General features: G+C 41.1%; 1 protein-coding gene across 2 annotated transcripts in view; it reads right to left on the bottom strand.

The window, feature by feature from the left end:
• Nucleotides 1–15,904, bottom strand: part of LOC308116051 (junctophilin-1-like) — a 36,084-nt gene that overhangs the window by 17,109 nt on the left and 3,071 nt on the right. For both annotated transcript variants that reach the window (XM_080474020.1, XM_080474019.1), the window contains exons 2-3: nt 5,550–6,309; nt 415–533 (exon numbers count right to left, since the gene is read on the bottom strand). In XM_080474020.1, the coding sequence (XP_080330146.1) occupies nt 415–533; nt 5,550–6,309 (879 nt within the window). The remainder of the gene's footprint in view (nt 1–414; nt 534–5,549; nt 6,310–15,904) is intronic.

The following is a 15,904-nucleotide window of genomic DNA, read 5'->3' as shown; positions in this document are numbered from 1 at the left end:
GTTACTACCAAGTAGCTAACGCATAGCTCCTGCTAACGGTGAGGGCAACTTAAAGTTTTATACTGATGTTTTTCAGTATGTCAATAATTTTATCTACCTGTGGGAGGGTCAAAGGGAGGATCCACTACCAGAGGGAGTGGTTATTTCTCCATATGAAGTCATGAAGGGAACATTTCTGATTGGCTTGTATGAGCGCACGTTCACTCAAAAGGGGCGTAAGCAAGTGAGGGAGATGACAGACTTTCTTCACTTCTGGAGTCTCATACACAGAATATGTAGACATATTACTGTTAGAAAATCTGTATGAAGTGAAGTTTGTATAATATGGGACCTTTAAGTTACAGCACAAACCTATTGGCCAGTACATCTTTTATCTATTTGTACTAAGATGTGGAAGAGCTGACGTTGGAGTACCTGGCTGATGGAAGCTGGGGGAGAGCTCTCTGGCCACAGCCCGGGCAATATCTGAGTCCTGATTGGCTGAATGCGCAGCCTGGTCTGCAGCTTCTGCTTTGGCCCGGGCATGGGACGTCCTGCAAATATAAACACACACACACACACACACACACACCCTTTAAATGTTGTCGCTGCAAGGAACTGTGGGACAGCATGATCTGGTCTCCTATGGTAAAGGATGCATCAGTGTTTCCTAGGCTAAAGGAGGTTATAAAGGAAACATAGAGCCTCCTTTCCTTGGCTTATTGAGAATTCGAACGTTCCTTATCATGGCCGCCACTTAAAGACTTCTGGGGTTAAGGAAAAGAAGATAGGAAAAGAGATAGGAGGGACTATTCGGACACACCCTTGTGTTTCCACCTGGAACAACACATTTTTCAACTCTACAGATAATATGGCTGTTGTTGACACAGAAAGCTGCTGCACACAATGTAGTGCTAATCTAGTCATTTTTACTAGATTACTTTTTTAAAAAGCAGAATGAATTTCACTTCAACAATATTTCATACCTGGAAGCCACATAACAGAGATCAGAAGCACAGAAATCAAGATAAAAATGACCAAAAACAAGAAAGTCAACAAAGCATTTGATCAAGGAACCCATCCTTGATCTGGATCACAGAGAAGCTTTTCACTGCCCCTAACTGTCGAGAAAAAACGTTTCATTCATACTCTATAGTTGCTTTGCTTCTCAGTTGACCACATGTTGCACTGTGGTGATGTAGGGTGCAGTAATTGGCCAAGATGGAGAAACAGTCCGTAGAAAATATTTCTAAACTAACTTACATGACATTCAGATAGTACCACCTACTATATTACTATATATGGACTCAATACACGCCTACATCTGCTGACCAATTTTACCAGCATGAATTCAGTTAACCAAAAAGTAATAGAAGACAAATATCTCAAATCGGCCAGTGTCATTTCACATCATTCCATTGTACTCATTGGTGTAAAAACAACACAATAACCCCCACACAATATTTTAGCTCTCGGCCAGTTCTCTCTGTCCTGCAGCTCTGGAGCCACAAGTGGCCCCACAGCCACAACATGCTTGTGAGGTTAATTGATTACTCTAAATTGGTGTGAAGCTCTGTGTGCGTGTGTGTGTGTGTGTGTGTGTGTGTGTGTGTGTGTGTGTGTGTGTGTGTGTGTGTGTGCGTGTGCTTCTCTGCGTTGTGCTCTGTCTAGGGTGTGGCCTGCCTTCACCCAGTCCCCAGGGACCACCTCCGGTCCTCTGCAATCTTGCACTGGATGAAGTAGTTAAGAAGATGGGGAGCTCACATGTCATGTTTATAATAAATATTCAAACTAGCAAAGGTGTTATTTGTGCTTATGTCGCTCAGTCATAAACAACAGTTGACTTTCGCTTATAAATCTGAACTCAAACTGCGTATTGGATCAGTACTGACTGATGAACACAGAGCTCAGAGGAGATGGCTATTTCTAGCTTTCAAGTGTATGCAAACACAGAGGGGGGGACCCCAAACAAAGTTTTATTCATGAAAAATGTTTGAGGCCCCGTTTACACAACAGCATTTCACGTGGCAACAGCAAGTCTGTGAAAAAAAAGGAGCGCGTTTACACTGCAGCAGCGGACACACAGACAATGATGTAGTTAGTATGCCGGGCCACGGGAGGGCACTGTTGCTTGTTTTAGTAAAGAAACCGCAGAGACGTGTGCAGAGAACAGTACACTATAAACGTGAAAAAAAATTTGTGTGGACTGATGATAAATCGGATGCTATCAGGGGTGAGTCTCAACTATAAAACTACTGATATGGACTATAAAACTATAAACACGGACCACTACGGTCCGCCATGTTTGTTTACATGCGCATGAGCAGAAGGAACTATTTTCAACCGGAAGGGAGGTGGAGAGATGCACATGCACAGTAAGAGTGCTCCATAGCCTCCGACAGTCTCTGCAGGAGGAAATCTTCTCCGAGAAAGAATCTTTGTACCTTGAGAGCCGGATTAAAAACTTTGCGGATACAGTGGATCTGCACAATGGGGCCGTCCAAGCGGAGCCCCCAGAAGTGGGGAAAGGTTTGCGGACACAATCGTATTTGTTGTCGTGTAAACGGGGTCTTAGTGGAGCTCACATGTTTATAAATATCCAGGTCCAGGACCCAAAAACTGTGTCGAACAGTGATGTTCCATTGCAAACAAGACATATCCTTCCAGCCTTTTAGTGTCTATGTGGTGTGACTACGTGAAACACACAAGCAATGAGCAATTATCCCTGAAGCTACAACAAAAACAAAGTGTAGAAGTCAGCAGCATGCGCACCAGAAAAAGCTCACCACTGAGTGACTGAATGACCGTTTGTGTGTGAGTGTGTGTGTGTGTGTGTATGTGTGTGTGTGTGTGTGTGTGTGTGTGTGTTGTGGAAGACTGTATTTCTGTCAGCTGTTGAGAAGTGTCCACCTCCCTGGCCTTATTTAGACAAGCACTACTTCTGACACACTCTCACTCACTCAGACACCCACGTCATATTTCCATACCTTTAGGTGACATTACAGTCTTACATTCATTTCCTCCTGACTTATTCAACCTCGACTCTTGTTTTGTCTTTTTTTTTCTTTTCACCACAAGTCCAGGTAAAGTCAGTGTGTAAACATGTTCAGGCCCCCATAGCAGTATGTAATACCTTCCTACACTCACATTTGCACACACAGAATTTGTTGCCAAGAATGTGCCCACTTCCTTCTCCTCTTTACAGCCCACCCACCTACTATCTTGACCTCACACCACTCTTTTTCTCTGTGTCTTTGCACTCTTTTCCTACACCCTCCCTGCTGTTGTTCGCCCAGATGAGGGGAAAAATAATGCAAGCCAAAACCCTTCCATGCGTTCCTGAGCTCTGACCAACTTTCAACATCTATAGCTGCACTGCAACCTTCAAAGACTGCATCTCTCATTTCCTACACTCAACCACCAGCTCATACTGCTCTGGATTTCACTGTCTGAGCATGTCCGTTTGTACTGAAGCAAGAGATGTGTGGCTTCTGTGAGGACTCCATATTTGTCCCTGAAAGTGTCAAATATTAATGAACCTTCACCACATATTTGCCCCTATCAGAAAATAAATCCCACTGGAACTGTAAATCAGGACAGCTGCAGTTTTGACACAGCTCTACTGCAGACAGTAGAGATGTGTGGGGGAGATTCCTTTTTTCTGCATCATTATTTCTGCATCTAGGATGGGGTGGCAGCCATACTAGGGTGCTCTAAGGAGCTGATGTGGGTCAATGGTCTTGCTCAGGGACACACAGTGATGACCTCTCTGCTGTGTGATTTGAACCTGTGAACTCCTGATCCCAAGTCTGCTTCTCAAAGTGATTGGGCCACTAAACCAATGGCTGTGGCTGCCATGCAAGGCACTCTATCCTAATGGGAGCAGTTTGAGGTCGAGACTTGCTCAAGGATACTTCGAAATGTGGATAGACAAGGGGAGATGGCGATTCAAAACTGCAATCTTCCAATTGAGAGACCATTACTTCACCAATGGAGCCATAGCCGCCCTGTAACCTGGTGGCCTTCTTTCCAGTTGGACATGCTGGTAGACCCTAATACAACCATGGCCCTTCCTAATAAGATGCCTGAACCTCCATCAGCTGGTCGTCAATACACAGGAACCGGAGACAAAAACTAAGTCCAAAAAAAATTTGTATCCTGGCAGCTCTCAATCAAGAAATATAGAAGCCAGAAAGGTCCACAGCAGCCTCACTATCCCATAATCCTGAAGAACCTCCCACAAGACATTTCACTTGACACGGTTCTAAGTCTTCTTAAGTCCACAACTTCCATGGCTCCTCAATAATGTGGAAGCGTGTGAGAAGCTGGTCAGTTGTTCCATGGCCAGGACATAATCCACGCTGTTCTATTAAAGACTTGTCTATTGGTTGGAGTTTAGTTTTAAGTACCCGGGCACAGACTTTCCTAGAGAGGCTGAGATACTGTAAGTGATAATAAGGCCAATAATTGCACCAAGAGACAATCCCCCTATTAAAGAATCTGGTTCCACAGGTGATGTGTGTGGAGATTAATCTGGCTTTTACCTCTCAACCCCTCACATCAGCTCTGGCTTCTTTACACCCAATGAGGTGATGTCCCATGTTTCAAGCACCAGTTTCTGTAGCAGGGCCCCACAATGCCACATGGCTTGGGGAACACTCCCCCATGATGGACTTGGTGTTGTGCCCACATCAGATTTCAACATACGTAGCTTGTCTTTTGAGACACGTTTGTCCAGGTCTTCACTGCAGACTTGTCCACCTTGATGAACCCACCGGGAGCATACTGAACCCCATGACACAGCTCAGGGAATCACAAGACCATGTTAGCCCTTCCACCATGATAAGACAATAATAAAGACAGAGAGACCACCTCAAGTACTGACATTACAGACCATGGCCTCAGTAGACCATCTCTACTCCACACCACTGTGAAACATCTTCATTAGAGACTGATACAAACCCCATTGCCATTCAGATAACATAGATCATCTTTACTGGGAACAATATCTATTACAAACTAACGCAGATCCGTAGTTTTAGGTGACAGAGTCCCCGCTACCTGGAACAGCCAATCTTCATATGCTTAGAATAGATGAGTAGTAGTGGTGCCAAAACAACTAGAGAAGCGAAGCTTGCATTGCTCAAATCAAGTGCTGAAGGATTTTCTTGTTATAATGAGTAGGCAGAGAAATGTGTACACCCTGGTGACTCACAACCCACATACACTTTGCTTGCACCACACAAGTGTTTTGTGAAAAATGTAATGCGCTGATGTTGTGTTTTCTGCTTCTCTGTCTTTGGAGGAGTATTTCCTCTGAAGTTTTTACCTGCAAACACCATCTAAAGAATGGGGTGATACGAATGTCCACTTTAGCACAGTAAAATAAATATTTTTATGAAATTAAGTTTGAAGACAACCAAACACACTAGGACTCTGGCCTCCGGAAGTTTAAAATTTAAAGTACCAGAAATTATGACAGAAATTCAGATTCAGATTCAGCTAACTTTGATCACATGGGTGGTTAATGCCCACTTGCTTCCAGCGATGTTCATGCAAAGACAATTTACCTGGAGATGGCAATCTCAACTTTGGTTCTGGCAATGGCTGCTGCTCTCACTGCTCCCTCGACGGCACGATCCACTTTCTGTTTGGTCTTGGTGTTCTTCATTGGGATAAGATGCTTCCTGATACTCCGAGCCAACGCATTGTTCTTGTACTTTCCTTCTTCCTTGGTGCCATCAGGAAAGACGGTGCAGCCGTAGCCATGGCGCTTATTGTTTAACCACTCCCCTTCGTACTTCATGCCATTCGACCGCTCTGAGACACCGAAGCCGCTGCGCTTGTCATTCTTCCACTCACCCATGTAGGATTCTGTGGTGGTAGCGTCCACGTTGTCCTCCAGAGGTAGGTAGTCGTCACCTGGGTCTCCGTCTCCAAAGCTGATGGTAGAGTTGGCGTCACTTGAGCTGATGCGGCTCATGGTTGTGTCGCTGCGAGCTGAGCTGCGCTTGCTAGAAATGGATGAACGCGAGTCTGACTTGCGAAGTCGCTGAAGGCTACCGAAAATTGAGCCACGGCGGAAAAGACCCTTCTTCTTCTCTGAACCTTCTCCGTCTGCGTGGAAGTTGAGCACGAAGCCGCCACGTGTGCCAGCAGGGCTGTCGGACAGGCTGTCACGCAACACTGTACCATTGCTCTGTTCACTGCGCAGGGAGGCCAGCGAGGTGCGGAGGGGTGAGCGGATGACAGAAGCCATACCGTACGGGACACTTTGACGAACGCCGTAGCCATGGCGCATCCCTCCGGTCCACTGTCCCTGATACGTACCTGCAAGAAATCCAGGAGCAGAAAGAGTTAATAACTAATAGTAAGCTAGAGGAGAAAAGAAAAAAAGGTCAAAGACTCAAAAAACAACCGTCCTGTCTGCAACACAACCATGTTTAAGTTCCTTGGCTGAAATCCCTTGAAGTAAATGGAATAATGACTACATTTGTCCCGGTTTCCATTTAGAAATAAACATCAAAACGTATGAAAACTAATTTCAAGGCTCAACATTTATTACATCAATGTTTTAATTTGAATCATATAATTTCTTCTTTTTTTTTAACTTGATATAGGACATACAAACAAGGCAATTTGCACACAAGCAAAAGGTTATTGTCATATCGTCAGAGGTCATATTCCTGTTTATTTTGATACTTCTGTGGCTCAGGCGGTAGAGTGGATCAACATCCAATAACAAAGTTGGTGGTTTGAGCCCCATCTCTATTTAACATTGACCCATAGTTAGCACTAAACTACTCCAATAAAGACCAGGCAGAGGGATCTGGAAGTTTACGTCTATGTAATAAACAATGAAAAATGCTTCAAGATAATATTAAAGTCAACTGAACTTAACTCACGTTATCACAAATTCAGAAGGATTTTATCCATGTCACCTTAGATATAACAAACATACGGAGACAATTTCATCCAAAGCGAGGTAAGGCTGCTAAAGTAACGCACTACTCAATGCAGAATAACCATACTGAATTGGAATAGGAAATCTTCATATAAAACCCAAGTACCATAAAAAAAACATGGGAGATCTAGTGGGATTGTTGGGTTTTCTATGTAGAAGTGCCCTGAAATGACTGTGTTCTATTTGGCGCTGTATAAATCAAGTTGAATTGAACTGAATTGTGTGAAAAGCAAATGAAAGATTTTTTTCGTCCCAAAAAAGATGAAAGGACATTATTTATTTTAAAGAATTTTTCAATTATTTATTCATTCAATCTTAAAAGTAGGGATGATTCTGGTGACTAATTTCTCTGTCACCTAATTTTTTTTTCAGTTTTAATAGGCCAGTCAACTAGTCTTAATTTAATCAATCCTCAATGACTATACTTTTTTTTAACATGCAGAAGTTTCACTGTTTAGTCGACTCAAGTTCATTAACAAATCCCAAAAAGAGAGCTTTTAAACAGGAACAGGGACACCTCATGCAAATTACCTGAAGGCCTGTAACATGAATAAGATTAAAACCCATCCCTCCAGTTTAGCAATATATGGTAAACACTCAATATTTTTATTTGCAACGTTCTTTGTACATTACACAGAGGTCAGGAGTACAGACACTAAAGAATAATAGCATCAAAATCTTCTTCTCAGTAACAAATAACCTTAAAAATCAGTAGTGACTGGACCTCAGGCAGCACTGCAATAAAATAAACATGACTACATATCATTAATGCAAACCGCTGTCTGTGATCACAGTTCATTCACAGACGCTGATTAAAACTTAACCCAGAAAAATCTATAAATAAATGCAGAAAAGCTGCTGTCTTCTCTGAATCTGAGCTCAATGCAGATGGAAAAGTGTAATTTGATATTTGGTCTGATGAAGCAAGATTTAACATTTTTAAATCATGATCGAGAAGGAAAGGACCCATCCTGCTGTTTATCAGTGTATGGGTGAATAGCGTGATTCTAATGTTATCGCTTGTTGTGTTTTTCACTTATTTTCCAAACCTTAAATGAATAGGAATAACAGATCACTACCGTATCGGTCTGAATACAAGTTGAACCTCCAAACCCCCTCCCTTTTTTTCCCAAGGATCATATTATGAAAAAGGTTTTTAAGATCACGTCTTCAAATAAAAACACTAAAAACATAAGCAACTATTGTCAAAGTCATCAGCAGACGTGTAACCAAGCATGTGCACAACATCAGTATGCAAGCATTGTGGCTCAGAAGTACATCAGGAGTACATCAGGAGTACATCAAGTTCATATGTAGTTATGATGACTTTCCTTCTTGTATAACCTGTTTATACATTTTTGAAATGGCTTGTGGGTCACTAAGGATGCTGGTGGGGGCCACGTATGGCTCCAGTGTCCTCAGCTTGTTCCCCTGCCTCTCTGGCTTCCCTCCTGCTGTGGGTGAAATGCTCGACTTCCACCTGCTCTCCCCATAGTGTATCATCTTTTCTGCCACCCGACTCATTTGAGATGGAGTATTTTGAAGCTTTTGAATGACTTTTCAACAACAACATTCATCACATGTAGCTGGCGTGTCATCCTGCCTATGAGACCACCAAGGCAACATACATTGAACAATTTCCCTCCAGGTGGCGCCGGTACAGCAGAATGTGGGCCAGTGGAGGCGGATACTCTCGAAAGGGTAACTTGTTACTTTGCCTGACTTGGGCCCCGTTTACAAAACAACGTTTTAAGGGAAAACTCGTAATTTTTGTATTTTCATCTCAGAAATTCAGACGACCAAGTTGGATTGTTATTTTACGGGCGACTCAACTCTAAAACTACCAAGTCCCAGGAGAATCTGGACTTGGGAGTCATGACACTCTGGCGGCCACCATTGTTGTTATTGTAAGACCTTTTGACTAGGGCCATGGTGCACAGCGGGAGCAGCATTTTAGAAAAGTTGCATTTTTGCCTGTTTCCATGCAGACGGAATCGGAAAGTTTTTGAAAAAGTTGCGTTTTCAGTGGAGCCCAGCACCGTTGTCACGAAAACAGAAACCAAAAACACAACGAAAGTTTTCTGCTTTCAATAGAAAACATTGTCATTTAAACGGGGCTTTAAACTATTCACATATTATTTTGTGAACTAAGCGACATGTGTCAGCAACATGCATCTAGAATATGCAGAAAATAAATAAAACCAATCTATTATTTTCTGGAACATGTCTAAATACCTGCAGTTCCTTTTTTATATTCTCTTGTACTCGATAGCACTTCATCATTTATTGTAACCTGCCTTTTTACTGGTTTATTTCACATGCTATTGCACACATCTTTTCTGAAAAATACACATTTTGTGCAGGACGCGAGCACCACATACTGAATAATCTATTGTGTGAGCTTTTTTTATTTTAATTTTTTTAGGGAATCCACTCAGAATTTTATCCCATTAAGAGTTTTAACGATTAATTGTAAAACACTAAGTCATCTTGGCCAGTTTCAAACTTTCCAACAGACTTTATAAAAAATAACATATACTAGTGTTTATTTATATTACTTACCAAAATGAAATAAGTCTTTATAAGTCAAATAGCCTTTAATAACACGGAAAGGTGAAAACACTGTGTGAGTGACCTGCACTGTATTCTGTGCTTTGGTGAAATCCAAGGGTCTCAGCCTTGAATTTAAACTAAAATAAGAACACCTGTATGTTTTTATCTGCCTGTGCTCAGATCACATTTCCACAGTTTCAACATATGACAGTTGTGACTGTAAAACAAGCAGCAGCCGCAGCAGCAGCGCACGTCATTCTGTGATAAAAGAGTTAGCTCGGTGGCCTGGTTAGGAGGGCTCAGGCTCTGGCCCGGATGGCTTCGGCTGTAGAATGTGAGAATGTGCTATTTTAAAAGATTGAAGTAACTTGAGACACTGGGAAGTCTGCAGGACGGCCATACATAACTTCAAGTGGTTACCTTACTATGTGGAATAAGCCCTCCGCACTGAATGGCACTGAGGACGCCGTGCAAGTGGTTTAATTCAAACCAAAAAATGTAATTCCCACAGTTTGAATTGGATTTTTAATAGCTTGAGGGGTTTCTTTAAAATGTGGTTAAACTTCAATGCGCATTATAAAAGAAGAAGCACAATTTATGTTCAGTTTGAAATACAGCATATTTCTATCCTTTTTCCCCAAAGCTGGTTGTTCAAGTTTAACCAATGATTACAATTTAAAAAAAATATGAATCTACTGCAGCCCTATCAGTCATATTCAGTCACATCGTTAAATATTGTCTTGTGGATGTCATATAAAATACAGACATAGGAGGTCAACTGTCATAATAATTGGGAAATGCAAAAACTTCACTTCAGATTGTTTCTATTGCACATTTTATGCATACACGTGGCCTAAAATCCTAAAAAAGAATAGAAATCAAAAACAAAATGTATTTACGGAAATAAAAATTTTAGATCTTCATATATCAAATGCAGCGTAAAACAGAAAATTAAAATGAATTAATTATCATTAAATAAATAATAATAACACATTCAGACTGAGTTAAAATGAGTCAGTGCAAAGAGCTTTGTTTAAAGGCAGGTGCTGATTCATTTTTAAGAATATTAAGAGTGTGTATTGTGCTGAGCGCCACAGGCAGTGTGACGAGGTCTGCACCATTTTCTATCAAGACTTGCAGCAACTGCTTGTTCTGTGTCTCCCAAAGAGGCATTTGAAGATACTTTTTATCCATTCGTTCACGGATTAGTGAAGGTCAAAGCTCTCTGTATATCTGGAGTTATGTGCACTTGTATTTAAACGGAGAAAAATTGACTTAAAAATGTGCTTCCCACTGTGGTTTTGGTTTCAACCACTTAAAGAACAACAGCTGGTTTAAAAATGAGGGGAAAAAAAGCAAAATGAGGAAAAAACAAGTCCATTAAATGTTTCTAGGACTTTTTTTTTTTCATATGGTAGTTTGATGAAATATGATTAATCGTTCACAAGAATATGTAATTAATTCACAGTAGTTTATTAAACTCTGAGTTAGTTAGGCCTTGTCCACTTGACGTTTCGAGGGGAAACGCATAATTTTTGTCTTTTAATTTAAACAACAACGTTTCAAAAATTATGTCTGTTTACACAGAAATGGCAGAAACGCTCAAAATGATGTAGTTTTCATGTAGGGCCACTAGTGGGTGCTGTTTGTTGTTTTTGTGAAAAAACCACAAACTTTTGCTCACAGAGTTAATATGCTATAAACATTAACAATGGCGAGTAAACAGACGTTCGTAAGGACAGACGACTAAGGATTGTTACTCCGGATGACTCTCCACTCTAAAACTACCAAGTCCCAGAATAACATGGACTGGGAGTCACAACACTCTGGAGGCAAACATTGTTGTTACTGTCCAGCTACTATCAGAACTTTTCACAATGGCCGCGATGCACACGCACAGTGGCAGCGTTTCCACCATCAACACAGAGACAGAGAGACGGAGTACGGGCGTTTTCAGAAAATCGCATTTCCCCCCATTTCCGTGCAGATGGAGCATTTTCGAAAAAGTTCCACCTTGGGAGGTGTTTTCAGAAAGTTGTGTTTTCAGTGGCTCCGAGCACCTACAACACTCAATTCACCCAATGTTGTGTGAAGAAGGCCTTAGTAAGAAGGTACAAAAACATCTGTTTTCATGTAGTTGCTGTATTCAGAGAAAGGTTTAGTGAGGAGTAGAGGCGATTCCTAGAAAAAAAATACACCTCAGACAAGTGATCGGTCACAGTGCAAACACAGAAAGACACACGATCAAACACACAATAATCAGAGTCGCTAAAGACCCATCGGTCTGCAACCTGCTGCTCTGGAGCCACACGTGGCTCTTTCGCTTTTCCATAGTGGCTCCCTGCAGGTTTCACAAAACCTTATGGTGACGAAACACTTTCATAATATTCAATATTGGTTCTTTTAAAGAAACGTTTATAATAACTTATAATATGTGAATACAAATGTGACACTTGTTCAAATTGTTCAAATTTTGTCAATTTCTGAATGACTAATATTTCTTATTTAATAAAATATCATTTTTTTATTGGTAGTATATATGGACATTGTTTTCAAAATGTTCCAGTGTGAATGTGAAACTTTTCTGAAACACAAACTTGAAACGTCCCGCAAACGGAGTCTTTTAAAGATTAAACATCTTGCACCTCCTGACACATTTCATTTGGTGAAAACTGTGAATATCAGGTCTTTGAGACATAAGTTAAACCGAGCTCTGTCCTAATGTGCTTCCGGAGAAGATTCTGATGAAGTAAGACGGACCAACTGCCAGCGCATCAAGGTGCTGGGCAGTGCTAAAGATGGAAAGAGTAGGAGACAGAGGCCCTTTGGCTTGGAAAAGGAAATGGTTTCATATAACCAGAAGAAACTAAAAGTAGCTCCTGGGAGCAGGAGGACCTGGTGAAACATTACAAAATACACCTCTTTACTTAACTTATTGTATAAGTCTTTAAAATCTGTGGGTAAAACGTATAAGAGCACTTGATAATGATATAGTGAAATCAGTAGAAGTTTAAGATTTCTCATTTGGGGGCAGGGGTCAAATCTCAAAACTGCTGGCGAGCAGCAGACGTCACGTAACAGAACAGAATGTGGTAATCGCCTTCTTCTGCACTTCTACATCAAAGAAGCCACTTTAGAGCGACGCAATCTAAACATCACAGTGTGAAAAAATAAAATAAAATACCTGCATGAATATTTGCATCTGTGTTTAAGTCGTTCAATAGCAAATCTCAACTGGAGGTTCTTTAATTGGACTTGTCATGAGCACTTTGACAATACGTTATAACAGGTGGAATCAGGGGATCCATATGTTCAGCCAAAGTCTGCACAACATATCTCAGATTTTAAACATTGACTGAAGTGCAATTAGTTATGTTTCCATGCGTTCAACCTTGCTGGCTGGAAGTCAGAAGCACCCAAGCACAAAAAGCAAAAAAAAAGATAAAATAATGACTGAAACACTGCTGGTTGGAGCTGCACATGACCACAGTGCAAATGTGGTTTAATTATCCTAAAATGAGCTTATATGAAAGCATGAATCCAACCAAAGCACAAAAACATCAATATTAATGCAGATAAATCTGAAGGAATAGCCTTCACTTCAGGACAGTCGTGTAATATTTCAGAATGAACCATAATAAAAAAGCAACTTTTTTTTTAAGATGCTGCGACCGCGCACCACAGCCGTAGTAAATCATTCTTCGGCACATACTTGAGTACATGGACAATAACAACAATGGCAGCCTCCAGAATGCCATGACTCCCGGCTCATATTCTCCCGAGACTTGGTAGTTGTAAGAGTCACTGGGAATAGTACACGAGCTCTCCATGATGACTGTAGGTGGAAACCGTTCATTATTTGTGGTGGTCAATCATGACCATGACTTAATCTCCTCATATTTTAGAGTACTGTTTTAATCATATCTGAAAAAAAGTCCCCATAAATGTGAATGTTCTTTATAACAACACCAAAAACAACTCTGAAATAATCAATTAAAACGAAGTTCAGTTCTTTATTTTGGAAACAACAACTGCAACTTGAAATGGAAAAAATCTCGAGAAAAATCTGATGCTTTCATCTTTTCATTTATATTGTGGCTGTGTAGGAGTCTCACATACAATATGAACACATTATTACAGTGAGGACGAGTCCACGCCTACACGATATTGTAGAAAATAGAAATCTTCCTCCCTTGTTTTAAAAAAAAAAAACAAAGAAAAAACAACAACTTTTCACACAAGCTCAATAATCAGACCAGAAACCTCATTTTTGGTACACAAGCTTCACTGTGCAGATGCTGCCCACTCAGTGATGGCACACACATGTTATCACTCTTTTCTTCAACAACAACCACTTTATTGTCAGAGTCATAGCACCAACAACAACAACACATCTGAATTGATGGGTGGTCTTATCTGAAATGAACATTCGCTAAAACCCAAAGGCTTCGGACACACGGTCGACTCTTGTTTCGAGGATCGAGTGCGGAGATATTTGACAAGATAAAAAAAAAAAAAAAAACATCCCAACAGAACATATACTGTAATGCACATGCAGTCAGGACAAATTCTGATAAGGGATTCTTAAAAAAAAAACAAAAAAACAACTGCCATGACAGTTGAAGGCCACAGAGACTACAGCTGCACAATATATCACAAATGTAAGCCCAGTGTGAGTGGTGACATTCTGGAGGCCGCCATTGTTGTTATTGTCCAGCGACTCGCACATGTCCAGACGAGCTATTTACTGCGGCCGTGGTGAGCATGCGCCGTGGTGAGCATGCGCCGTAGCGGCGTTTCAAAAAGTTATGTTTTGCCCGTTTCCACGGGAAAGGAGCCTTTTCAAAAAGGAAAGGAAAGTTTTACCTTTCCAATTTAGAATGCGGTCATGTAAACGAGCCCTTATCGTTATGGAGAATATCCAGATAGGCCAACTACGATACATTATGTTTCCATGGAAACATAGCTCAAAATGACAGGACTTCAAATATGAAAGAGATTGTGATTAATTCACACGATAACGCTGTGTATTTCAACACATGATATAACGACAGTAATGTCTTTTAAGATTTATTAAATCTTAAATCTGAACAGTGTTCTTCCTCCTGCTTCTAATTTAAACTACCATAATATAATCACCCAATGTTTGTGAGTTAGTTCCATTAAATCAGTTTTTATCATCATATCATATAAACACCGTCATCTTGAATTCGCAGTTAATGAACAGTGCAAGGAAACATAGTTTATTATCATTCTGTCAGTCCCTTAGGATATGTATATTGTGGGTGTACTTTTTTTTTTTTCAACAGATACCACTTTAACTTAGGTTACTTATAGTCAGGAAAATACGGTATGTGATCGGCTACATGCTGGACAATACCAGATCATTACAGTACTACAGTCTTCCAAAGCCAAATCTCGTAAAGCCAAGATGTTTATTTCTCAACAATGTAAAATATTTCATACTGACAATAAAATATTGGTTCTCTCTCTGCAAAACTTTACGACACCATGTACAGTGATACAACGGCTGCATCCTGATTCAACGTGTCTCAACAGTAAATAAAAACCTAATCATGGTCTTGACGCTTCATTTCCATCCACAATGACACTGTTTGGTCACTATGAACCACGTGAACAATCCCCAGTTGAGTGTGGTTCATGCTAAGCTGTTGAATAAAGTCAGTTGACTCTCTCGAACCAGAGCAAAACCATCGCTGTTGGACTTGTCTTGACGCGCAAACATCCACCGCACCTGCTTGCATAATGCGTGAATATGTGCTGGCCCAAATTGGTCTCTGCCGTCAGACACGTTTCCGTCCCGCGCAGAGTGGAAATGACTGTGTTGTCTGCGCTGACGGTGTATCCTCTATTTTTATTTGGTGGGGTTCAGCCCTGCAACAGCTGCGGCTCCCTCCCTTTTCTGTTGCTGAGCCAAGAAGTGCTGTGTGACATGTGTCCAGAGTTACACCCTCAGTTTCCCGAGCGCTTCCAGTACTCTACACAGGTCGTCGCACGGGGCTGCACTTTCATGACAGCGTGGACGCAGGGATTCGCCACCTTCGGTAAATACGGGTGTGCAGGTTCAATACACAGGTCTTATCTCGTAATCTGCAATGGCCCAGGCTTAGACTGTAAGGCAAGGCAAGGCAAATGTATTTATAGAGCACCATTCAAACAAAGGGCAATTCACAGCGCTTTAGAGCACAGTAGGGCCTCCCTCTGAAAAATACCATAACAATACCATAACGATAACGGCCGAGACATCAGCAGACGTTCATTTTCTTACAGAGGTCTGAATCTAGAAATGCTTTTTAACACCTCTTCAGTGGCTCAGCGGAGCTTTCACTCTCAATTTCACTCTTATCCCTTCCCACAAACTCTGAAAAAAATGGGACTCTTGAAGAA

This window comes from Lipophrys pholis, assembly GCF_963383615.2.
Source record: "Lipophrys pholis genome assembly, chromosome: 1".
NCBI classification, from domain to species: Eukaryota; Metazoa; Chordata; class Actinopteri; order Blenniiformes; family Blenniidae; genus Lipophrys; species Lipophrys pholis.
Note: the sequence above shows the minus strand (reverse complement) of the source record. Positions and strands in the feature narration are given on the sequence as shown.